The following is a 25,255-nucleotide window of genomic DNA, read 5'->3' as shown; positions in this document are numbered from 1 at the left end:
ACACACAGAGACAGACAACCATTCATACTCACACTTATGTCACATTTAGAATCATCAATGTGTCTAACAAGCACATCTTTGGACGATGGGGGGAAGGAAAGAACCCACACAGACACAGGGAGAGCATGCAATCATGTTTCTTATCAGAACTACGATAATGATGAAAAAATATAGTTCCAACAGCAAAAAAGCAACGGAAGCGGCATTCATTGCGATGCTTTACAAGTTCTTACTGTGTGCAGGACTTGGTGCAGATGTCAGAATTGTGTTCCAAACTGAGTCTGAACCTATTCTGACCAGAACAGCAGGTGTGGTCCTTATACTTGGCATTATTTTTACATTTTTTTCACCTCAACAGTAACCACTTGTGTTGTTACGTATATGAAGGAAAATTGTGGCACAAAACGGACTTTAAAACAGGTGGGCTATACTTTGTCTTGTTGAGTTTCTTGTTCTCAAAAAGAAATGCAAATTTTGATATTCATGTTTGTTTGGATAACATTAGTCTTTATAAAAGTCTCCGAAATGTCATAATAATCACATTTTTGAGAGTTTGTGAAACAGAGAGTGAGGGTCTCAGCAAAGCAAGCAATCCCAATCCAAGTATACCTCTGTTAATCACATTTCCTCTTATACTTATATAAAACGCACGTACTTGTCTCCGTTTTTATTGTGTATTGTTTGATGGGTTGATGCAGTAGCCGTGGAGGTTTTCTCGATGCTCCGTGGGGGCGGGGCAGGAGGCCTCAGACTCCGGGGAACCCCGTCAGACTGATGTCACAGTCTGCAGACAGCCGAGAGGCGGATCCGTAGGAGCCACCACCAGCTCCACAGCGTGTCTGTCTGAGCAAAATGAAACATGGATGAGGAGGTCGCTGAAAGTTGGGAGGAAGCTAGCGATAGTGGGGTAAATAATGAAACGACCAATATACTTTCTTTAAAAGGTTGTCATTCTTTCTGTACTTCGTGTTATCAACGGATCTTGTTGTTGTAAGAGCCCATAACGCGGCTCCACGTTAACGACTCCTATGGGCCAACAATGTGGCTAAAGCTAACGTTAGCCTCAAGAAAGTTGGCGAGCTACCGTCAAATAGCTTCAGCTACCAAGTGAGTCCGAATTAACGCGTACTGAACTCACTGAAAGACCTTAGTCGTGTCAACGTTATTCTGCACTAATTAAATGTATTCGTGTATACGTTTAAGCTAACTACGACCGGATATCGAGTATGGCTAAATAACGCGAGCTAAACCCGCGGAGCGAGAGTTCAGCTGTAATGCTAACGTCGAGGTTAGCTAACGCAGTGCTAGGTTAGCACGGTTTCTATAGAAAATATGTCCCGTTTTACGATTTGTTACTTATTGGCACATGTACACATCTTGTCCGGGACGACAAAGCCTCTCTTAGGTCCCACTTTAGACTCACATTCAACACTTACAGCTGCAATAACTTATTTATGGAAAATTACAGACTAAACCCGGTCTATTCCTGGGGAGGAAGGAGCGAAAACGATAACAGCCAAGATCGCTTGCCTAGTCGCTTGAAATAACGTGTAACTCAACAGAGTCCTTATATTTTTTACGCAGCCTGATTTAAAGTGACAAGGTTTCCATGGAGTCGTAAAAAGTCTTAATAAATGTGATTTAAATCCTTTATAGGTCTTAAATACGAACCTATTTTGCATTGTAGGTCTTCAACTACATTTAGTCAAGTGTTAAATCCTTCCGTCTATTTGCCTCTTGATTTGCAGCACGACCAGCTCTGGCCCCGGCCTATATGTTTCTGTTCCTCAGTAGTGGAGTCCACCGCAGTTGATAGTTGAATGACGATATATTTGGTAATTTTAAAGGTAATTCCGGGGCTCAGAATTGTCCCTATTTTCGCGCTTAGCGTAGATCTTAAATTTAACCCATAATGGTCTAAAAAAGTCTTATATTTCCGTGGTTCAAACCTGCAGAAACTCTGAGTGGGCTTAATGTTAACGTGCTCAACTAAGTTTGCGTATTTCCCGTGGTTGAAAAGGCCGATTGTTTGTTCGGCAAAAACTTGGGTCAAGGTGTCAGTTGGAGTCTGAGTTGTGAGCTAGTTGTGTCGTTAAGCTGGTTAGGTGGCAACGCTGGGCTAATATTAGCACGGCTAACCTGTACTGTTAGTGTTAGATCGCTGACGTCACGCTAGTCGATGACGTCGAGAATGTGGTTCAGGAAGCGGTAGCGACTCGTCAGGTTGAACCTATACCTAACCGTGGTTAGCCCTGTACCTCAGTTAACCTTATGCTCCAACTCTTCTCTTGTAACATCAGTCGGCTAATGTTAGCTGGCTGAACCACTGTGCTATGACTTGGCAGCTGTCCTACACAAGTAAAAATAGCTCGTAACTGAATCCTGCTGTTCCATCCACTCTCCCACTCAGTACCTGCTGCACAGCCCCCCAACAAAAAACATCTTGACCCTGCTGATTGTTGACATGAAAACTTGTTTGTGCTGTTTTTCACACAGGAAATGGAAAAGCGCTTGGAAGAGAAGCTACGCATCAGCCAGAAAGAAAAGTAAGAACCTAAGAGGTTAAAGACATATGTCCTCTGCTTGCTTTGGATACTACAGATTGAAAGTAAGATGTACTGGAAAGTAGAACAGCTACATACAGTGCAGGATAAAAAGAAACTTTGATTCTAAGCATGGAAGTTCAACACCTAAGCTAGTACTTGCCCCCCCCCCAATCCCTAGTGGCCTCTTGTCTGGCGTATCAGTAATTTTGCACGTGCTGCATCTTGTTCTCAGGGAGTCCAGTAATTCGTCACGTTCTCCGTTGAGGACAACCATGGTGATACAGGATGAATCTTTACCAGCAGCGCCCCCACCTCAGATACGCATTTTGAAGCGGCCTGCCAGTAATGGCTCACTGGGATCGCCCTTGAATCAGAACAGACCCACACCGCAGGTCAAGTCCCTGGCCCAGAGAGAAGCAGAGTATGCTGAGGCCAGGAAGAGAATATTGGGCAGTGCCTGCCCAGAGGAGACACCTCAGGACAAACCCAACACTGACAGGTAACAGTCACCAAATATTGACAGTTGAGGAACTTACTCAGCCAATAACAACTTGCTGAACTGCACCGGTAACAGCCTTAGTACTTGCTGCACTGAAGACTATGTTTTCCTTTTTTTTTTTTAATCTGTACAACTGTTGGCATGCACTCATTTCTAAGTAGCTAAACACATGTGGATGTTGGCATTATGAGTAGTCATTTAATACATTAAATAGTGGTAGTAAATGCAGGCTAATCTTCAGTATGACTTATTTGCCACTAAAAATTAGACTACTTAGAGATGAATCCTTGAGGACTTTTCAGAATACGCATATTGTCTGATTTGATGGGAGTGTTGCTGTCCTCTCATTCTACTTACTCATACTCCTCTCACTTTGGTTTCATTTTATATAATAAATCTTGAAGAAACATGTTTATCTGACTTCTGTCTCGACCTGGTTTTGATAGAGTTGGAGACCAACAGTTGTCACAGAAAGCTCTCCAGCTTAACCTTGCATAACACGATCAACTTCAGGTTAATTGCCTGAATAAGACGCAGATTTAAATGGCAATGAACAGTGCCCAAATGAATACAAGAAGTTAAAATGATTTTGCTTCATCTTAACTTTTATAAGTTTACATAAAGCTGTGCAGGTTGTAATTCTCAGTCCACTTTGGGTGATTGTAACCAAAGTTGTTGAGTTGTAAGATGCTGTATTTCTTTTTGAAAACTGAAAAAACTAATTAGATGGATGTCAAAATTCCTGTTGCCTTTTGCTTTTGCATTGTTCTTAATCTACCATGGCCTGGATGAATGAGAACCTTCACAGGCATGTTAAGATGTTTCATCACTCCTTTAAGGGTTTCACTCAGTTTGGGGCTATTTAGAGTAATTACTTGTCCTAAACGAATGTGGTTAAAGGTCTGTGGATAACATATTCAGAGCTGGATCCTCCTAGGAAGATTCTTGGATGAAATGATCTCAAGAAGTTTCCACTAAATGCTTAAAATTTTGACTAGATTGACCACCATAACTAAAATTGTATGCAAAAACACATCCGATGTGAGGCAGCAAAGATTCAGTTCAAGGGAGAGCCATCCACGGAAAACAAGAGTTGCTGAACTTTGCCAACTGGCAACGAGTTGTGCACAGTTTCTAATTAATTTGTTTCTGTTTCCTCTTTCTTTCTTCCGCCAGGCCAGGGCGCAATAACTCAACAATGCCTTCAGAGGACACCCGATCAAACAATCACACTGTCCGTCAGCCAGCCGGCCCAGATGGCACCCATGGGTTCCGACAGCACAGATAAGTGGGCCATTAGGACCACACAGCCATCAAGGGGAGAGAGAGAGAGATCAAAGGCCATCGGAGAGCAAAGCAAGTACTGTATTCTTAAAACTTCCCACCCTCAGTTCCCAGATATCAGCTGTAAGCACAGCCGCACTAATGCCCACCTCTTCCCACTCACGCGGACCTGACGGGCAGCAGGGAACTCCAGGAGGAAGTCAAATAGAAATGAGCTCTCTTCTCTCCCCACTCCAGTTAGGACTAGGCACTGTGATTATGGACATCCTCTGGACTCACTGTGATGATCCCCTTTAAGAGACACCCCGCACCTCCATCTCTGTCCTCCGTCAGTGCCCAGCGGCTCCATCTAAGGACGCCAAAAGGGCACAAGTAAAGACTGAACAAAGGATGGTTCAGAGAGGAGGAGAAATGAGGGGCCATATCAAAATGAGATGAGCTGGTACTTGTGCAGCAACTTATTCTCAGCAATAACAAACATCACCTTTCATGTTTTTAATTTTTTTTTTTTTTAAATGTTGGCTCTCTAAAATTTTATCTTTGTTTTTTGCTCGCCATTATCATTACTAGGGATGCTCTGATATCTAACAAAAACATAGACAAGTACTTCATTTTATCATCCATGCCCCACCACAAATCTGTTCAATAAAACAGTATTTAATAATGAGGCTTTTTGGTGGAAATGTATGACATGGCATCGCTGTTTGGTGGTAAATGGTTCATATGTTTTAAATTATCAGCGCATCCCTAATATGGAAATTGCCATTTGTTTTTTGTTGTTCTTAAACTGATGGAAGGGGTTCGGTGTGTCAACTTGTATATCTGATGAGTTCTGTTTACGGTTTGTATTTTTGTTTTTTAATTCATCTTTTCAAACTGTCTTTCTTGGATTGTCACTTAATTTCTTTTTAAAAGAAACAAGGCAAAGGATAAAGTGGATAGAAGTCCATTTTTAAGTAGCATTTCCACTTTTTTTAAGAAGATGGCAGCGATGCCAGCAGTATCTCAGTATCTTTAAATGAAACGAACCAAAATCCCTTTTAAAATGATCTCAAAATGTTATTTGAAGGTGGTGTTGGCAGCAACTCAAAGGAGGGTGAGATAGATTTACTGCTGTACTTCACAGACCTCTCTGTTGTATCTCCACATCCTCCTCTGAAGTGCAGCATTTAGGAACTCAGGTGCATGTGAACGAGACTGAATGAATGAAATGAACTAAGATTGTATTTTTCCAGCAGGTTTGATTTCTCAGACAGCTGATGTCCGTATTTAAGCTTGGGTTGGCGCTTAGAGTGCTCTGTGGAATGACCTGTAACTGAAATGGTGTCAAAAGATGAATGAATGCCAGGTGTTTTTGTTTGTTTTATCTGGACTATCAGCATCATGGTCACAGTGGGGTTCAAAATCCCTCCCTGTTTATTGTTTGTGTTTATTAGGATCCCCATTAGCTGCTGCTAATCAACAGCTAATCTTCCTGGGGTCCACACGTAAACTGTGTGAGTGATTAGTGCGCTATAATTTAGACACAGCTAGATATGAACCAGAGAAGAGTGGCTTTTCTGGACCATTGTGCCCAATAGATGTTAAAAGTTTTCACCTTTTTATTTGTTCAAATGGAGGAGATCTCAAAGCCATATTCAGTGGAGCAACATCATCAGTACAAAAATGGTTCGTGTAAGGGTTGAATTCAGCTTGTGCCTCCTGTATCACATCTTTACTTCCTGGTTATTGATCTTATTTCTGAAAGTGTCTGAAGGGTAAATTCACAGTTCTGATAAGGTAATGTAGTGGCAGATACGGAGACAGGCGTGTTTAAGCTGAGCTCCGAGTGCAAACAATAACTGCCTGTAAATACAGATTTAATAAAACGATTTCCAAAAAAATGTTTATGCACATTCATTAAAAAAACAAGGCATCTGATAGAAAGTTAGCATTTTCCAAAAGATAAAGTTTTTAGCGCTACAGGTAAACATTGCATTGTTGGTCAAGTTGTGGATATGGCTCAAACATCCCTAATTTGGGGACAGTGTCCAGCAGAGGGTTGAGCAGATGCTAGCTGCAGCAGACGACTGTGTGATCTGTGGGGGACAATGTTTGATTAAGGGGCGGCCATGATCTGGGGTCAGACAGAGCGGCGTTCAGTTGCTTATACTGCTTCTTGGATTGGCGCCTCCCACGTAGCAGTCGAAGACAGTTCAAAATCCCACAGTCTATCAGCAACTGGAAAACAACAATAAAACATTACTTTAAGGAACATATAACCTTAACCAAAAAGATTTTTTTTTTTTTTTTACTCAAACAGGAAATAGTTTGACTTGTAATACAGGACATTGACTTGTGTGACCCATTGCAGAACTAAATGCAAAAGTCAGAGAGCTGCCTCTCTTCCCAAACAAGATTACAAACTTTATAAAACAGCCACTGCAACGTATGCCATCTTTGTGTTGGAGCTAATGATTCATGTTAAAGCAGACTAATAGTGTCATATCATCACTCACCTCCACAAAGAAACAAGTAAGGAAGTTGAGAGCAGCCAGTGCAATGAGAAGCAATTTATAATTTTTATCAGGGATCCTGTATAGTTGGAGGACACCGCTAAAGACAGGTCCGGGATAGAACACCAGCCAGAACATCACAGCAAAATGGATGACCAGCAAACAGAGGAACGCCACTGGAAAGAGGGGGAGGAGAAAAGTGCATGTTTGGTCCACATGTTGTAATCCCCATTTGAGGTGACGAGTTTCCAGAAGGGACAGAAACGGGTAATAAAACCATTAAGTGTTCAAAACAAGTGTTAGAAAGAATGAACAAAGCCAGAATTTATTTGTGTAGCAATGTTGTTTCCAAAAAATTTGTATTTTGATTCCACAGCAGGTAGAACCACATGGTCACCAGTAAAACTGATGAATCATTTTATATTATTTAGCGTCTGAGTAAACTGTTAAGTGAGAATTTCTAATCAGAGTGATGTCAATCAGGTTAAGGAAATACTTTCAATGTAAATATAGCCATTCATCCAGCTTTACGTCCTCATCCTTAGACACTTCTGGTGACTCACCATTGTGGTAGAGAGGTTTTTTATGAGGGTAACTTTTGGTGACCACCACGGCCATGATGATGTACTGGAAACCTGACAAGTCAAACACACTGGTGTCTTCCATGTTGGGCAGATTGGCTGCCCCACACACTGTCGAATTCAGTGGAATATACCTAAAAATACAAGTTTATTACTTTTAGATGAATTTACAGTAGCAGACACTGGGTTATTTATACACCAATCAGCCACAACATTAAAACCACTGACAGGAGGAGTGAATAACATTGATCACCTTGTGACAAATCAGTGTTCTTGTAGGAGCCAAATTTAGATTTTTGTTTATTCTAATGTTTTCTTATTTCTTTATCATTAGTATGTGAGCGTGTGTGTGTGCTGCAGTATGGCCATAGGTGGATTTAACCTCTGGTGGACACCTGAGAGGCTGAAGGTGGAGCCCAAGTGGGGGAAAATTATATTACACAGAAGTCACAGCTTCAGCGAGTGTCTGAAAGAGGCAACTGTTCTCTGACCATTGTAAAGTTATCTGTCAAACAAATTTCTGCAATAAATGGTCACTAGGACCGTCTGGAACACGTGTTAACCTTGGATCCAATACAGCCACCAAAGGAAACAAAAGAACCAAAAGTCAACTGAAATTGCTGATACAGTTCTGCTGGAAAACGTTTGGACCTGGTATTCACGTGGATGTTACTTAGACATGTAGCCCCCACCACATAACAATTACACACCTCGATGGCAGCAGTAGGATGCAGTCTGACACAGACACACGCAAAAACACAAAAAACAAGAAGACCAGCACAAGGTGTTGACCTGGCCTCCAAATTCACTACACCCCAAAATGATCAAGTATCTGAGGGATGATCCACAGAGGCCCCTCCCCTCAACCTATAGGACCCAAAGACCCCCACTAACATGCTGTTACCAGACACCACAGGACACCCTCAGCAGACCCATGTCCATTCTCTGATGAGTCACAACTGTTTTGCAGGCACAAGGGAGACCTACATAATATTAGGAAGGTGGTCATAATGTTATGCCTGATTGGTGTATAATATAATATAAAATATTCCTGATGGAAAAAATTACTCTATGTAGTTGTGTCTTTTACTGACCAGTCCTGTGAGATGGTGATGAGGAGAGCAGCCACCTGGCCCAGGATGATCAAACAAGTGTGGATGAAGAGGCTGCCCAGGACAGGGAGGGCCAGTAGACTGGCTGGAGGTCTGCAGGGGTACAGCTCATTGCTGGGGCCTCCTTTCCCCATCACAATGGCGAGAAGCGTCACGAGAAAAAGATCAAAGTACAGGAACTGCAGGTCTCCAATGCTCGTCTTCACCTGAGCACATAACGGGAATATTTTCTATAGGAAGTGATTTAATGGAGTTGCAGGCTTGTACTGAGCGTGAAAGATGTTTTCCTTGGCAGACATTTAGATTTGCTACAGCAAGGAAAGCACAGCTGTAGGGAAAGTTCTCTTGTGCGTTTGTAAATTCAGTGGCTTATTAAGCATCCCTTAATGTAACTGTGCTTTATCTACTACTTACCTACTATAAAACCTTAACTAAAAAAAAAAAAGTGAATGTCATCCACAACATTCAGGCTGCAATCATGACTTCAGGAAATCATACATTTGAAAAGCATACCCAAAACAGCTCAGATTTAAAAAATAAATAAAACAAGATACTTCTTCATCTTAAATAGAACAAGTACAGTGAACCCTCGTTTATCGCGGGGGTTACGTTCCAAAAAGAACCCGCGATAGGCGAAATCCGTGAAGTAGAAACCTTTATTTTTTTACAGTTATTATACAATGAAATACTCCATAAAACATTGAAAGCAAGGAACAAAACCTTTTTACAGGCCCAAGCATTTGTTTAACAAATAAAAGTACTGTATGAACGTTTGTTGTTGTTGTTTTTTTTTTTTTTTTTTTACAAATAACTACTGTACTGTACTGTAAAATAATATAGTTCTAAATAAATAAATAAATAATAATTTTAATCATCAATACGAACTGAAGGGTTAATATTGCAGGGATCAGCACCGCCTCACCGCTCGTATCCAGCGTGATGTTTTTTTTTCTGCAGTCATTAATCCACAAAGCTAAACCAGACTCCATCCTTACCACGGTCCTGTTGCGGACAGTTGCAACCCTTTTTGCATCCTTATTAAAACTTATTGCTGCTGTCGTCCTTATGTTATTTTCCTCCTTCTTTATGGAACGAACGGAAGATTAATTAATTCCGTAATGGCGACCTACAGCCGCATAGCCTCTACCTTCCTTTAGCATGTCCAGAAGTTTAACTTTTTCTGCGATAGTTAGCATCTTCCTCTGCCTTTTGGGCCTGACCGCAAGTGCCTTTGTCGGTGCAGAACGTTTTGTCGACATTATGGGTTTTAGAGAAACTTGAAATTGCAAGAGAATTAGCAAACTTCAATTTGGCAAGCGGTTTTACGTACGGGTACATATTAAACCATAACGTTATTGACACACAGGTAGAGAAGACGCGGAGAGACTGTTTAGCCAATCAGAATGCAGAACACAATGCATGATGCAAATCCGTGAAGCAGCGAGACCGTGAAAAGTGAACCGCGTTATAGCGGGGGTTCACTGTATATTGTGAAAAATGTTCATAATCATCAAAGACTGTACAGAAAAGAAAAGGTGAGATGATGATGATCTCCATAGTTTTTACTCACTGTGTAGAGAATGACGACTGAGCTGAACTGAATAAGGCTGTAGAGTGCCATGTATCTGAAGAGACTGAAAGAGGTGACCAAAGAACATCGACCCTCTCTGCACAGACAAGGAAGAAAAAACATGTTATTTCTCTTTCCTTGGCAGAAACTGCCACAAACTCTGGATGTTTCGTGGCGAGGTTTCACCACTCATCCAAGTGGCTTCTGCAGTTGTTGGACTGCATTCGAGGAGCAGTCAAAGAACTGCAGAATTCATTTGGATTGAAGTCCAGCTGCCTTTGTTTCAGACACATCCAGATTTGCCCTGTTCTTCACTGTGTAGGTTTTTAATGCCTCTACCGTTCTTACTTGATAAGCAGCGGCACACAGCTGATGTTCTCTGTCTTGGAAGTGAAAGGTGAAGCCACTGAAGCCTCGGCTTCAGACAGGGAAACGCCGACATCAGCAGCTCTCAGGGCACCACAGTCATTGGCTCCGTCCCCACACATTCCCACTCGGTAGCTGCGCAAGTAGAAGCATGATTTCATCATTAATTGGTTAAAGCCAGGAGGCAACAAGTCTGGTGCATCAGTGTTTAATTATCAACTTGCAAAGTCTTAGTGAAAATTCTGCAGCAGAGCGTTTAAACTCAAAACACTCAGACCCTTATATTCCAACTATCAGCCTACATGTATTTTAAGTGCCATGACTGGAGGATGTTGGAAGTTCCATTTCTCCTATTTCTATTCATTTATTCACTGTGCTCCACCTTTTGTTTTTAGTCGGAAGTATGGACTGAACTCACTTTAGTTTCTGCAGCTCCTTCACCAGCTGGGTTTTCTGATCGGGGGCCATGCGTGCAAATACTGTAGCTCGCATCAAAACCTGCAACGTCAGCATGACAAGTCACTGGTACATTAATGTGCTCTATTATCAGTATATCGCTGCTGGTATTACACAGCTTAAATTACCTTTGGAAGATGCTCTGGGAAACAGTCACAGAGGGCAGCAAAGGACTTGCCATTAATAGCCAAGTGATAGCCAAAACCACTCTGATACAGACCCTGAGAGGAGAGGGAAAAACATCAACTAAAACTTATCCACTCGTGATTGCACTGTTATGCCACTGTGATAGCCACTCATATTATTAAACAAAGAATATGTAAGATCTGTTCACATATTCTGTCTCTATCCCTCTACTGTCCATCTGAACCATTTTTGTTGCTACAGTCACTTTATCAGTTAAGCTTTCCCACACTGCCAAAGTCACTTAACTATTTTGTCAATGCTGCTCTCATTCAAAGATATCAACATATCTGAGTGTGCAATAGCAGTGGCAGTGCAAGTGTCTATGGTGCACGTATTTAACTGTGTTAACTGCACAAAAGGTATGGCTGAACAGAGACAGACTGAAGCTCACTATAATCTTACTTTTGCCTTTTGTTTAATTTATTAAAATAAACCCATATTTCTGACTGGAATTAATATATCTACAATATCTTCAAATATGAACGATTTGGTACTGGTATTTGAATAATAAATATAATAAATTGACATGTAATGGGAATTTTACTGCTTTGGAAAAGATTCTGACTTCAGCTGACACCAAGAAGATCATCCCATCTAATATTCATTACAGACCAGCACAGCTTAATCAAGCTATGCTCAAAATTTGACTTTCTAACCACAGTCCTGGTCCCAGTTTACATGCAACGGAGAAAATCCAACAACTGACGGGAACATGTCCTCTTCCACCACACTAGGTGGCGATATGTGTCTTTTACCATGTTAATACGGCTCGCTTTCCAGTTGACCTTTACGTTATATAATAAAATAAAGATTCATTCATGCGGCAGACGGGATTTCAAACAACAACCAGATTGATAATGGTACAGCTCTTTTAATCTCGTATATAATGAGCGCACTACTTTTGGTGCAGATAAGATGCACGCTATCCCTCAGGTGGTTCTTCTACTGGCTCTGTTTACCTTGTTCTCCTGCGACTAGCATTCTTGGATTGGATTTCTTGGTTTTTGTTCCAGGGTCACACGCCAGCGAGCGGTTGTGGAGTATGTGCACGTTATCCTGTTGTAGTTCGATTAAGCGTATATATGCCGGAGAAAACCAAATTCTAATCGCATTATCTGAGTGTCTTAATCGGATAAGGGGAACTTTTTAGTAGGAGTAATGTGTTTACATGCACTTACATTGTCCAGTTAGAGTCTGATTAAGGCAATAATTATTTTTTTTCATGTGCATGTAAATGCACTGATGATTCCTGCAGTCAAAACTGCCTTTGTGAGTAAATGAGTCCTAATTAGTGGTTAGTTACTGTATGGCAGTAATGTACTGTATGTGGAGTAAGAATGACCCACCTGAGTGATGACCTCAGTGGAGTTTTGGGTGGCAATGGGCTGTCCGTCTTCCACAGTGAAGCGCAAGGTGGGCAGAGAGTGGGCAGTGTGGGGGGTAGCAGTGACGAAAATCACCTTCTCATCAGATTCCACCATCCCACAGGTTTTTGCTACATTGACTGCAGTTAAAATGTTGTCCCCTATGTGGAGAAGACATTTGACATGGCAAAGTGTATAATAATGTCTACTTTTGAGTTTCATTAATATCTAAGAGTAATGCGTAAATGTAAATGACAGGAAACAAATGAACGTTTGCATGTTGCCAAAGTGTTACACATTTACAGTATAATAAAAAAAGAGAAACTGAAGAAAGCAATTAGGCTGTAGTGAGTCCAAAACATTTCTCACCCGTGACCATAACACTACGAATACGTGCCACTCTCAGGATGTTAATAGCCACAGGACTTTCAGGCTTCACCAGGTTCTTCATCATCAGCAAGCCAAGGAACTGCATGTCTTTCTCTACTTCCCCTCTGTGGACAGACACAAAGAGATAATTACGTTTGTGAAAAGTTTTAGTCTCAGAAAGAAGCTTTAAGTACAGACTATATTCTCACCGTTCAATGGTCTTCAAGTCGGAGTTCACGTCTATTGGTTTATATGCGAGTGCAAGCACCCTGAGGCCTTCACTGGAGAAGTCACGCAGTTTGCTGGAGAACTGTGTTGGCACTGCAAACAAATAGCAATTTCTGGAAACATGCTTTCTTTCCAAATCACTACACAATAGAATCACACGTATCTCACAAGGATATACTGCAGGTAGGTAATAAAATGGTTCACCTAAATTTACCTGTGGAAATTTCAGTGAGCAGTAGTTATGACTAATATCAAGTCTTAGACCAAACCTGTTTCTGCACGACAGAGGCTTGCCACCATCTCTGGGGCTCCTTTGATGAAGGCAGTAGCTGAGCTTCCCCTGTAGGCCACCGTCACCACACTCATCCTCTGCAGGGCTGAGGAGAAAGGAAACCTCCTCACAATGGCCACTGCCTCGCTTGTGGACTAAGAGGAAAATGAAAGAGAAGAATAAATGCATAAGTCCAGACAGATAGACAATTTTTAAAATTATCCAGGGAACATAGCAAAGACACAATAAACACGGCTAGAACATACTAAAAACAGTAACACTGAGGTTCCCTTGTCCTCATATGTGCTTTAGTTGAGGAGTTCATTTTTCATTTGCATTTTTCACCAGAAAGAGAATAAAACAGTTATTGGCATCAAGTGGGGCCCTTGGAATAAAGTCTAAGTTAGATTAACAGACAATAAACAACAGCATTACCATCATTATAGCACTGTCACTTTAATAAGGCCTATTGATCAAGATGTGTGAGTGCTGGAGAGACACTCACATTGCTTTGAGTAGGAGGTCTCATTACAGCCAAAACCCTGTGGCCTCCAAACTCAACATTCAGCCCATTTCCATCTCCATCTGGCTCCTGGAGAGCCTAAAAAGTTAAAAACAACATAAAAATACTGATAAACACAAACATTGTTTTAAGTTGTTCTTTCAGCAACAGTGAATGAGAAGGAAACTTTTAAATCCTTATTTTATTTGAATTAAAAAACCTGCTTTCACATTTACAATAACACTGTTACTTGTTCCATACCATATGTTATCTATACTGTAGATAGGTGACTGTGGCTGCTTTACTTCTTTTTTGTGTACTGCTGCATCAAAGGTTAGAACACAGGTCACTAAAGGGAGGACCAATGTTCAGGTCCTGACATGAAATTATCCGGATCTGGACTTACAGCACTCGTTTAGTGGCCTGGGAAACCCTCCAACCATTTGCATGCATTCATCTCTTACTGTGCTACTCAGCCATATAATCTGTGCAGTCTGATAATCTCTTTATTATTTAATTTAAAATAGAAGTTATTCTGAATTTCTGAAGATGTGTAGAGTGTTTATAATAAAAGTGGAGGAGACTTTTGTTTTGAAATACAGTTCTTACTAGACTTGAAATAAGAAAATAACACTTATGATCAGAGTATTTATGATTTATAATCCTTCCAGCTCAATTTTAAAAGAACAGGAAATATTATTGAAATATATTTACATTTTAGTGTCGTGATTCAACAATAAAATGTTATGTCTTTATGTTATGTCGAGTAAGAAAGGTAGAATCACTATATAATGTAAGGAACATACTGATTAATATTGAAAATAAGATCATATAATGCAGATTCAAGTTCTTTTAAATGAATAAAATAAAGTTCATACCCAGCCAGTGGACTCCATCATCTTGAGCTCTAAAGGGTCTCCGAGCGGCTCACCTCGCAGCATTGCGACAGTGTGACAGCAGGCCAGTCCAGATAGCATGGGCCCTGCAGGTAGGAGTCTGGGGTCTGGGACCAGCTCCGAGAACCCGGCAGGCCCCCCCTCCATCACTCCCCACACATCCAGACCATCCTCCGTCAGAGTTCCTGTCTGGGAAACCAAATGCACCGGTACACTGATTCGGTACACTGATTCATCAACATGTAAAGCAGTCATAACTCTTCTCTGGATAAACAGTAAATGTCTGTCTATATATAGGTTCCTCCCTCACCTTGTCAAAGCAAAAGACTGAGATCTTGCTGCAGATGTTGATGCGTGGGGGACTAATGCAGAAGATACCCTGACTCTTCAACCTGCGCTGAGCGTAGATAGTGCCTGTGGTAATGGCAGCAGGAAGGGCGGGAGGAACTGCGATGGTCACGATATCCAGGCTTCTAATAATCAACTGCATCCAGGTCGCCTGGATATAGTACACAGACCAGCTACAGGTCACTGACGGCACTTTAATTCATTCATTTAACGAAGACGGGCCAGAAAATATGTTAATTGTAGGTTGCACTTACATTTGATCTATAGAGGACCACAAAAACGTAAATGGAGCCAATGAAAGCTGCAGAATGAAAATTAATATTGAAAAACAAATTATTATTAGTCAAAAAAGGAATAACGTAAAATCTGAGTAGTTAACTTGAACATTAAGATACCTTTAGTTTCACTGTACATTCTTGAAAGTGAATGCACTGTTAGAGCTCTTACCAACAAAACCGAGGATGAGCAGGAACTTGCCAGCATCTTGGTAAAAGCGGAAGTTGATTGGTTGAGGGTACAAAATGGAGCTGACCAGGTTTCCTTTAGCTGTGAAAAACCCTGTGAATAAGAGATAGACAGGACAACTCTTTTGACTTAGACAATTAACACAAGCTAACATGAAGGTTTGTCCACACAAATGGACCTGAGACAGATTTTTGCCTCAAAAGTCTAAGTTTAAAAAGTTTAAAGTTGCTGAAGGCCACATTATCAGTTTGTCTGCTCACCGGTACTTGTGACCACTGCAAGAGCACCGCCGCCTCCAGGGTTCCCACCTTTGGCTTGAATAATATGGGTACCACAGAAAAGGGTGTGTCTGCGTTCAGTCTCTGAGCTGTACTTTGTGTCAACAGCTGACAGAGGGGTCTTCAGTACCGGGACACTCTCACCTGGACACAGAATTAACAAGAACTGGTTAGTAAACTGATTCTCCTTCAGAGAGGCAGCTTGCAGAATCACAAAAGATCGTTTGGATTTGTGATGTGAAGTAATTCATGTTGACTCGAGGCCTGCATTTACCACAGGATCAAATATAAAACATGCAGACCACATCTGATGTCCAGTTTGGACAAGTGTAATTGGACGAAATCCAGGCTTTGAAGGGTTGAAAATAAAATCCTAAATAAAAAGACGCAGCAATTTTCTACTAATAAAGAGTGTTGTTAAGACAAATCCACTATCTGGTTGAGTGCTCGCCTGTTGGAACTATTGAGAACTGTTGTTTACCTGTGAGCATGCTCTCATTGACGAGACACTCCCCAGCCAGTAGGGCAGCATCACAGGGCAGCAGCAGACCTTCCTGAGGGATGATCAGACAGTCTCCAGGGACCAGTTCCACAGAACTCACGCGTTCCTCCGCTGAGAAAACAAACACCCAAGAGTGACTGTCCAGGTGGAGAGTTTGGGGTTTAATGCAAAATGACTTGACTGAAGTGGATTTACTCTACTGGCACACTTTCTTAACTACAGTAATGAAAAACTTCACACACTTTACACTTCAAACTTGCAGTTTCCTTAAAGATAAATAATTCTTTGCTCCTGCAACCGTCCACGTCACTCATCTTATTTTCCACTTACTTTGTAAATATTGTTTGCCCTCTTAACCCCAGTCATCAGTCCCAAATTCCTCTCTATATGCACAAGTTCTGCATGTCTCCCTTGTGGAGTTTTTTTTTTCTGGTTCACATTTAGTGTTGCTTACTTTTGCGTCTCGTGAAGCCAAACAAACATGTTGTCGTTCATCAGAGAACACTGGTAAAGCTGACTTTGTCAAAGACATGAACAACAGACTGTCTACTTGCTTGCAGTCCATTTCTTCACTGTTATTTTTGTAACTGTGACCAGTTTGCAAACACTGCTCTCTAGCACAACTTGATAATGGAAACTCCACGTGGCACCTTTAATTTCAACACCTGACTTTGCTGTATATTTTGGCAAACCAAATCTCCCTCTTGAAGACAAATGTATCAAAGAGGAAGCTGAGAAATAACTCAGAACACACAGCAGCTATTATTGGCTTCCACTGCAAACAGCACCTGGTTACATTCAGTATCTATTAACAAATTAAAAAAAAAAAATCCTTTAATGTTTCTGACTGTTAAAATTAGTGTTATCAATCCCAAAATCCTAAATTCAAGCTAGTCCAAAGTGGTTTCTCACTCATAAATCATGCTGCTGTATACGATGTCTGGTTTAACCGTTAAAAGCACCAAAAAATTATTAAATATATGTGTGAGTGTGTGTGTGTGTGTGTGATATATATAGATATAGATATTAAAAAGTAAACACATTTCTTACAGTAATGTATTTACTTATGATAATGATGCTTTTGGCTTTGACCTCCATACCTCTTCCAGCTTAAAATGAAATAGATTATTTAAGGACTCCATTAAAAATTTGTACAGTTTGATAGAAAAACATCAACAAAAACTCACCTCCTGAGTTTCTACGTATTGTGACATCCGTGACCAAGCGAGCCATGTCACGAAGAGTGACGCTTTGCTGTGGAGTGACATCAAATAAAGTTTATGTCCTCTTGTTGTCATCCATATCCACAGGCAAACCAAACTACCAGTACCCACTACAGGCTCACCTTGCGGGTCTCATAAAGTGAGACAATGATGGAGATGATTGAGATAATAAATATACATAAGGCGTAAATATAGTAGTTATCAATCGTCCACAGGATGATGCTGAACACTTGGAACACATAGAATGGGTTGAGCACCTAACGAGACAGAACAAGAGAGAAAAAACATTTAATGTTTAAGACGTTATTATGGAAGAAAATGAATATAAATGTAATCTGTTATCTCACCTCCTCATACAGCAGCTTTGTGTAAGGCTTCACAGGCACGTCAATAAGGTTGGTCCCATACATGCGTCTCCTGAAAGAATTCATGTCATGAATTACTGCAGTTTCCTCTGAGATTAAATGATCTGTTTATTTTTCAATGTATAAAGCATTTCCTACCTCAGGCTCTGCTCCAGGGGACTTAGGCCATTCTGGAAGCCATGCAGGTCTCTGCAAGTCCAGTCCTCATTGAGGACACTAAAGATGAGTTTTTTTAAAAAAAAAATGAATATATCAATTAACTAATCTTCTCATTGGTCTAGTATTGCTTTCAAGTTTTCCTGTTACTGTACCTAACACGACAGAAAGCTCCTTTCCTGTCCAGCCAGATGTAGCGCAGCCCTTCAAACATGTAGTAGCGCAGCAGCGTTTTCTGTAACAGTAAATGCCACTTTCAGACTTGCGAGGGATATCACTCAGCACATCATTCTTCCAAAAAAAAAAAGAAAAATCCTCCCCACAGTTCACCCCTTTCTTACCTCATCCTTGTACAGCTTAACTGTATCTCTCCAATCAGCATCCTCCTGCTGTCCCAGAAACTCCAAACTGGAAAAAAACAACCCACTCAGCAGAGCTGAAAACACACATCCCTTTCTCTTGTCTAAAGCAGTTTCCACAAATGCACTGCAACTTTTCTAGAAATCCATAGGGAGAGCTGTATGTGAGAAGGCACATATCCACACCAGTCTGTCACCTCTCTAACACAAAGTCTGACTGAACAGAGCAAATTGTGGTGGGATAAGTGCATGGGTATGTATCTGATATGGATCACATTTTGTCTGCTACACATATAAAACAGAGAACAGTGGCCCAAGTTTGTGAGTGCAAATGACTTCAAGTATGTGAATAGTGCTGACAAAAGGATACACTGACAGAACAGACATGGAGCTCACCTGCCTTCCTCCATCTCCTCCGTGTGGACCTCCACCACATGCTGCTGGCCAAAACTGTCCTGAAGCAAAAGACCACATACATACAAATGCATCTGTAATATCTGAAAAGTGGGTCAAAGTGTGATCAAGAATATTAATTATTAACCTACAGTTACAGATGGGGAAGGGGAAGCTTGAATAATAGACATCTATGAAGCATAACATTAAGACCACTGACAGGTGAAGTAAATAACATCTTGACAATACAGTGTTCTGCTGGGAAACCTTTGGCCCTGCCATTCATGTGGATGTTACTTAGTCATGTAGCCCCCAACACATAACAATGACACTCCTTGAGACACAGACACAGGAATAACTCAAAAAAACACATAAAGAACAGCACAACGTGTTTACCTGGCCTCTAAATTCACTAGATCCCAAACTGATAAAGTATCAGTGGGATGATCCACAGAGGACCTTCCCATCAACCCACAGGACCCAAAGAAACCCACTAACAACGTCCTGTTACCAGACACCACAGGACACCCTCAGAGGACTCACGTCCATTCTCTGATGAGTCACAACTGTTTTGGAGGCACAAGGGAGACCTACACAATATTAACTTGATTAGGAAGTCAAGTTTTAGCTAAATTTCTAAATAATATTGCAAAACAAGCCATTCATTTCTAGTCATTTGGAAAATACAGTACTGTAAATTAAAAGTAATATAGAAGTTTTTTTTTCCAAAGGTTTTATAATATATGTGACTGATTGATCTAACCAGCCTAAATATAGCCCTGTAAGTTTCATAGGACATAAAATGTGTATGTGGAGTATATTGTTAGGAAGTTCAGGGATAATCCTTGCAATGCCAAGAGAAATTCATTGTCAGTGATAAGACCCCATGTCAAGGTGATTTAAATTCTGAATAGCAATGGATTCATTTACTCACTCTTAGCAGCAGAATATCTGCCAAAGCCAGAGGACAGGAGCAGCAGCGGGCGAGAACAGCAAGCCGTGGACGCCAGTGAAACACAATCAGGAGGAGACCCAAGGACAGCACGGCAGCCAGACGACACAACCACACCCGCCAGCGCACCCACTTATACCCCTGAACATCCTGGTGGGGCAGAGAGAAAAACAGGTTTATCTTCACATTCAAACAGACTCTCATTTTAATAAATCTGGTTAACTTACTAGTTCCTACTACACATGATAAAGAGCCGCAGTCAGAAGGCCAACGTGATTGTGGGGTTGGATTTGCCTTCAACTGCAAAACTGAAACTAAATAATCAAAACCACTGGTTCCTCTCTCTATATCTATATATACATACACACGGTAAAGTGACCAAGTTCTAGATCTACGGGTGACAGGTGTCAGTCACCACATCAAGAAAACTACCTATCTGGCTCCTGTTTGTCCTCATTCCTCCTCATGTCTACATCTTACTTACTGTCATTACAACAAACAAATCCTTTTGTTTGTTGTACAGTGGTGGACAGTGTCAGTTCAACAGAAACACTCAGGAGCCATGTGTGTCTTACCATGTGTGAGTCAGGGCAGAGCAGGGGGTCTTGTGGACTGGGTGAGGGGAGTCTGCTCTGCAGGTCCACCACACTGCCTATGAACAAATACTGCTGTAACATTTACACAGATCAACAACTGCATTGAACACATAAGTGAACAACAGTATTATTTTGTGGCAATGGCACCTCTCAGGCTATATCAGGCAGTCAACTAGTTTATAAAGTTGATGTATTTGAAGGACGACAAAATGGACAAACATAACATCCTGACTTTGATAGGGGCCAAACTGTGATGGCTAGATGACAGAGGATCAAAGCACATCCTAAATCTCATAGAGGAGTCACTGTGGCACAAACTATTAGAAAGCTTAATGCTGATATGATAGGAGGTCACCAGCTCCATGAACAGAGCTGTGAAGCTCTGTTCATGGAGCAGTGAGACGTGTTACAATGGTAATGTAGAACTAAATAACTTATTTTGTATACATGTAGGTAGCCTTATGGGGGGAAAGATGACAGCAGGATATTGTAGGGTTAAAAAGGTAAGCTGGTGGAGGCATTATGAGGCTCTGGTCAATATTCTTTAGGGAGACCTCAAGTCCTACTGCTAATTTAGTGCCCGAGACCACAAGGCACCTTCGGAAGGACGCATACTGTCAAATAAGGCAGGTGGTTTTAATGTAGTGGCAATAAACCCAGCCACGTACTGCAACACACCTTCAAAGTCAATACATTAACCAAACACACCTCTGGTTTTAACTTCAAACTACATATTATTTTAATAAACTCAGTGATGGGGAAAACAGCATGGTTTTGTGTGTAAACGTCAGACACAATAATCTACCTTTCTACACACAAATGTACAGCCTACCTTGTAAAGTATGAGGAGGGTACATTTTACATCTCTTCAGTGACAGTCTGGGTTAGTATGGTTAAACGCTCTTTATGTCCCCCCATTTTAATTCACTGACTTGCAACTATTCGTCCTTTAAAAGGTCGCACAGTACGAAACAACCCCGACACAAACGCAATTAAAGTGTAAGAAAACAGAGCGAAGACAGAGCGGCAATCCACTGTCACCTTTCGCAATAAAAAGGCACCTTAGCAAGAGCGATCACTTTGAGCTCCGACATAAACATTAACTTTTAGAGCCAAGGAAGAAACTAAAAAGCCTCATAAAGTATTAGTGCATGCCTGCTATAAACCAGTAAAATCGGTAAAAATAGAACGTACAATAACGAAGAGGACGTTAAAAAAACACTTCCGCTTCCAAAAGACTTTGAGAATATCGACACAAATCCAGTTTTCTAAAAGTTACAACACCTTCGAGGAAGAAACGGAGCTTACCGTCAACTCGACACCGCGAGAATAAAATGTACGTTTCGCTGAATGGCAGGTTTTTCAGTCGGTGTATACCAGTGAATATTGCCTTGCTGCTGCGTCTTTTATCGGCCGTGCGCCGCCAGGAGCGCTTGATACCTGACTGGTTGAACCAGCCAGAGAGGAATGGGACGCGGTCCTGCACCACCGCAACATCACTGTGGCTGCACACATCAAACTATGCACATTTTATAACCCTATCTGATTTCCTACTTAACTGCAAATCCTACCACGGGAAATAATAATCACACTATCACAAATATGACAACACCAAACGCAACAGGAAGACAGACAGATATCTCAACATTTTGACTCAAATTAATAATCAGTAAATGTCTGATAATTGTTAATATCCTTACAGTCTATTCAAAGCACCAAATACAACATTTAAACTAGTTAAATTAAGTCAACATTTAAACTGTCTATCTAATCTAATCTAATCTAATCTCATCCACTACACCAAACATAGAGGGACAGTGGGGCTCATTCTACAGCAGACTGATTCAGTCCCCTTCCCACAGTGAATCCCACAGGACCTACTTTCATACCGTACTCTATCCAGCTGTAAAAAAAACAAAAAACTCACCTTTCTGCAATATGTAACCCAGTGTTATTAACGTTAATTGACACTATTGCACCTTACACATAACACCTATGTATAGCGTGTATATTCTTCCATCTCTATTTTGTGTGTTTATTTTACTTGATTGTACCATTATTTTTTTTATTTTAATCTTATTCTGTTTTATTCTATCTTTCTTTTTACTTGTGGTTCTTAAGAGTGTTTCTTTTATCTGCAACTAAGCTACTATGACCTAGTAAATTCCCTTGTGAATCATTAAATATGTCTAAATGAAGGTCTAAGTCTGAGAGATTACAGAGGTTATCAATGTGCCCTCCCTTGCCAAGACATTAGTCAACTGGCGAAAATAAATGTGTTCCAATAAAAGCAGTTCCACACTAAATCTTAACCTCATGACTGTTATAATGTTCGTACTGAAACAGCGTCAGAAAAGCGGTAATTCAAGTGTATAGTCATTTCTGGAGGAGGCAGAGAACACAGCTTGCCAGATATGGATGTTGCATGTTGGCAAGTGTTATATCAAGAATAAAAGGACTACTGTAAACTATTTTAAATATACATTTGTAGATATTTTAAGGATAATTCTGTGACTGAGCTTTGAAATCAGATGTCAAAATCTTCCAGATACATCTGTCAATCCTTTTGTAATTTAACTGTATGGTCATTTGCAGTGCTGTCAAACTGGACTGCATTAAGCTCAAAACAATTTAGCCTGGCCCACTGACTAAACAGGGCTGTCAAAAAAACACAAACCCGTACTACATGAAAACACAACAGAAACTACTACTCAGCTATTTTTAAAAAAATGCTGAATACCACATCCTTCACAAATACAAGACACTAGTGAAGACTTTTCACTAATGTACCTAATGAATTGGCAAGTAAGAGTACCCAAGCAGTACTTGTGTCGTGTGCTGGAATAGTTGCTTCTACACTGATAGGAGAACCAGAAAGTACTGAATCATCTCTTTACGTGCTAGTATAATCATGAGGAAGTTCAGCACAGTTCAGTTAGTTTGCCAAATCACATGCTTTGTTGTAATTAGGCCAACCCACCCAGCTTTTGTAGATTTAGAGATTCCAATCAATACAGATGGTTTGGTGTGTGGTGTAGGGTATTTGGAATGAACTGTTTGTAGACATATCTTGGTGACATAAAGCTACCGCTGCACCTACTTAATGGCTGAAGTGGTGTTGAATTCCAGTTGGTATCGAGTAACCAATTCATTCACATACCCCACCCAAAAAGACTGACTCTACACCCACAGGAATTCTAAGCTTTTGATAGATATACTGTATATTATTGTCTCAGATATCAATCACTAACTGTGTTCAAGGGGCCATCTAAATTTGTAAGGGAGGAGAGCTTCTAATGAATAACATAATACTTCCCCACAGAGAAAAAAATGCTCTTTACTGCTTTCTTACAAGTGCTCAACAGGCATTAAACAAAAATAGTAAGAATAATAGCAAGACACAATAAATGACTAGAAAATGAAATTGTTCAAAAGTACTGCACAAGCTTGAATCACAGTCACATGGACAAAGTATGACCTCATAGATCCTGCATTGTCTACTGAGAAGTTGTGGACAAATTTAAGAAAATCCCGGCTTTATTTTTGTGCAGTGTCAAGAACAAGAAATGTCATGTGTGACAAGACAGACACCAGACAGTCATCTGAGCTGAGGATGCAAAAAAAAACAAAAAAACACCCCACAACCTCCCTATTCTGTTAAGTCAGTGTTTGCAACTTTGTTGGAGCGACATGGCAGCAATATTACTAGCAGATCAGTACAAATCAGGAAGTAGAAGCAGCTCTGTGAGAGATTAAATCAGAGGGGAGCCAAACGTATGAAACAGGAGGCAGGCAAAAGAAACAAAAAGCTGGTTTACATACAACAATCAGACAGACAGATATACATACGCACACAGTGACCAGACATCTACAGGGGGTTCAATAAAACAAGACAGGAAGTGAGAGAGAGATTGCACCAATTAGCAAAGGGGAAGGTGAGCTGATTGAGGAACTGAGAGCAGGTGAGTGCAGCAAGCAGAATAGAGAGACTCTGACTATGCTGACATAGTAGTCAACTTGACTAAAACTGTTCTGATCTGAGATGTCAAACCAATTGCTTAAATGGACACTCAGTAAACATCATTCAGAATGTAACTCTTTAGACATGTGTCAAAGAGTGTCTATTCTCACACTTACTGACAAAATTAAATGCATTCAACAGATAACAGTTTCTTATTTTGTTTTGCTGGCTCACGTTTTTGCTGTTCATTCATTCATTCATTGTCTGTAACAACTCATCCTAAACGGGGGCTGGGGGCTGGAGCCTAGCGAAGCCATTTCCAGCTGTCACAAATGAACGTGCATGTAGGGAGCACACGAAGAAAAACCACGCAGGAACAGGGAGTACATGCACATTCTTTTAGATTTGCTTTTAGATACTTTACTTGTTTGTTTGTAGTTGGTGATCTGATATTAACTAATATTTCTGCTTTAGTGCTTCTTCATTATTAGGGTTGCACATAATTACTGGAGATTGTTGAGTTTAGGCTACTTAGGGTAAGGAAAGTCAGAGAAATGTTCTAGCCGAGCTAGGAGCAGATTCTTGTGCCCGTTGTTGCAATAAACCCATTGTCTGCATAAAATGAATAAAACCTGCAGTCAGCCAACATTTATCAGCTGTCTTCAGCGCGGAGCTAACAGTTAGCAAAAACGCCTCCCTGAACGATTCCTGGATTAAACGTTCCCTCAACGCCATTCACGCGTACTTACCACGCCTGTCCATCCTCCCGTCACGATGACAGACACCACCAGACTACTTTGACAACATTCTAAAGTAAGCGCAAGCTGTCATCTCGTCAGACAGAAGGGTTTCTTTGAAAACATAAAACTACAGCAGCTGCAACCTTTCTACGGCAAGTCGCAGAGTTCAGAATTCTCACGGAGTGTGGCCGT

General features: G+C 40.8%; 2 protein-coding genes across 3 annotated transcripts; one reads left to right on the top strand and one right to left on the bottom strand.

The window, feature by feature from the left end:
• The first annotated feature begins 731 nt into the window (after window positions 1-731).
• On the top strand, window positions 732-5,738 carry szrd1 (SUZ RNA binding domain containing 1). Its single transcript, XM_047603201.1, has 4 exons — window positions 732-907; window positions 2,497-2,546; window positions 2,779-3,045; window positions 4,222-5,738. Exons 1-4 carry the CDS (start codon window positions 860-862, stop codon window positions 4,331-4,333), a joined length of 477 nt encoding a protein of 158 aa, XP_047459157.1. The 5' UTR covers window positions 732-859; the 3' UTR covers window positions 4,334-5,738.
• A 174-nt stretch (window positions 5,739-5,912) lies between these two features.
• atp13a2 (ATPase cation transporting 13A2) lies at window positions 5,913-25,233 on the bottom strand. 2 transcript variants are annotated; one of them, XM_047603118.1, is made up of 29 exons: window positions 25,073-25,233; window positions 20,342-20,418; window positions 19,749-19,916; window positions 18,818-18,876; window positions 18,404-18,470; window positions 18,218-18,297; window positions 18,045-18,122; window positions 17,889-17,958; window positions 17,664-17,798; window positions 17,506-17,572; window positions 16,298-16,429; window positions 15,799-15,960; window positions 15,521-15,631; window positions 15,328-15,374; window positions 15,036-15,224; window positions 14,708-14,914; window positions 13,833-13,928; window positions 13,326-13,482; window positions 13,038-13,149; window positions 12,829-12,953; window positions 12,442-12,620; window positions 11,038-11,130; window positions 10,872-10,951; window positions 10,436-10,588; window positions 10,088-10,184; window positions 8,500-8,723; window positions 7,388-7,539; window positions 6,828-7,000; window positions 5,913-6,549 (listed from the first exon to the last, which is right to left on the bottom strand). In XM_047603118.1, exons 1-29 carry the CDS (start codon window positions 25,083-25,085, stop codon window positions 6,382-6,384), a joined length of 3,471 nt encoding a protein of 1,156 aa, XP_047459074.1. In that variant the 5' UTR covers window positions 25,086-25,233; the 3' UTR covers window positions 5,913-6,381. The 2 variants fall into 2 exon arrangements, with proteins under 2 accessions (XP_047459074.1, XP_047459083.1); XM_047603127.1 differs by lacking the exon at window positions 20,342-20,418 and having other exon boundaries at window positions 25,073-25,220.
• Window positions 25,234-25,255: the final 22 nt, after the last annotated feature.

Source organism: Mugil cephalus, chromosome 1, assembly GCF_022458985.1.
Source record: "Mugil cephalus isolate CIBA_MC_2020 chromosome 1, CIBA_Mcephalus_1.1, whole genome shotgun sequence".
Taxonomy (NCBI): domain Eukaryota; kingdom Metazoa; phylum Chordata; class Actinopteri; order Mugiliformes; family Mugilidae; genus Mugil; species Mugil cephalus.
The sequence above is the reverse complement of the archived record's forward strand: the minus strand, read 5'-3'. Positions and strand labels throughout refer to the sequence as shown.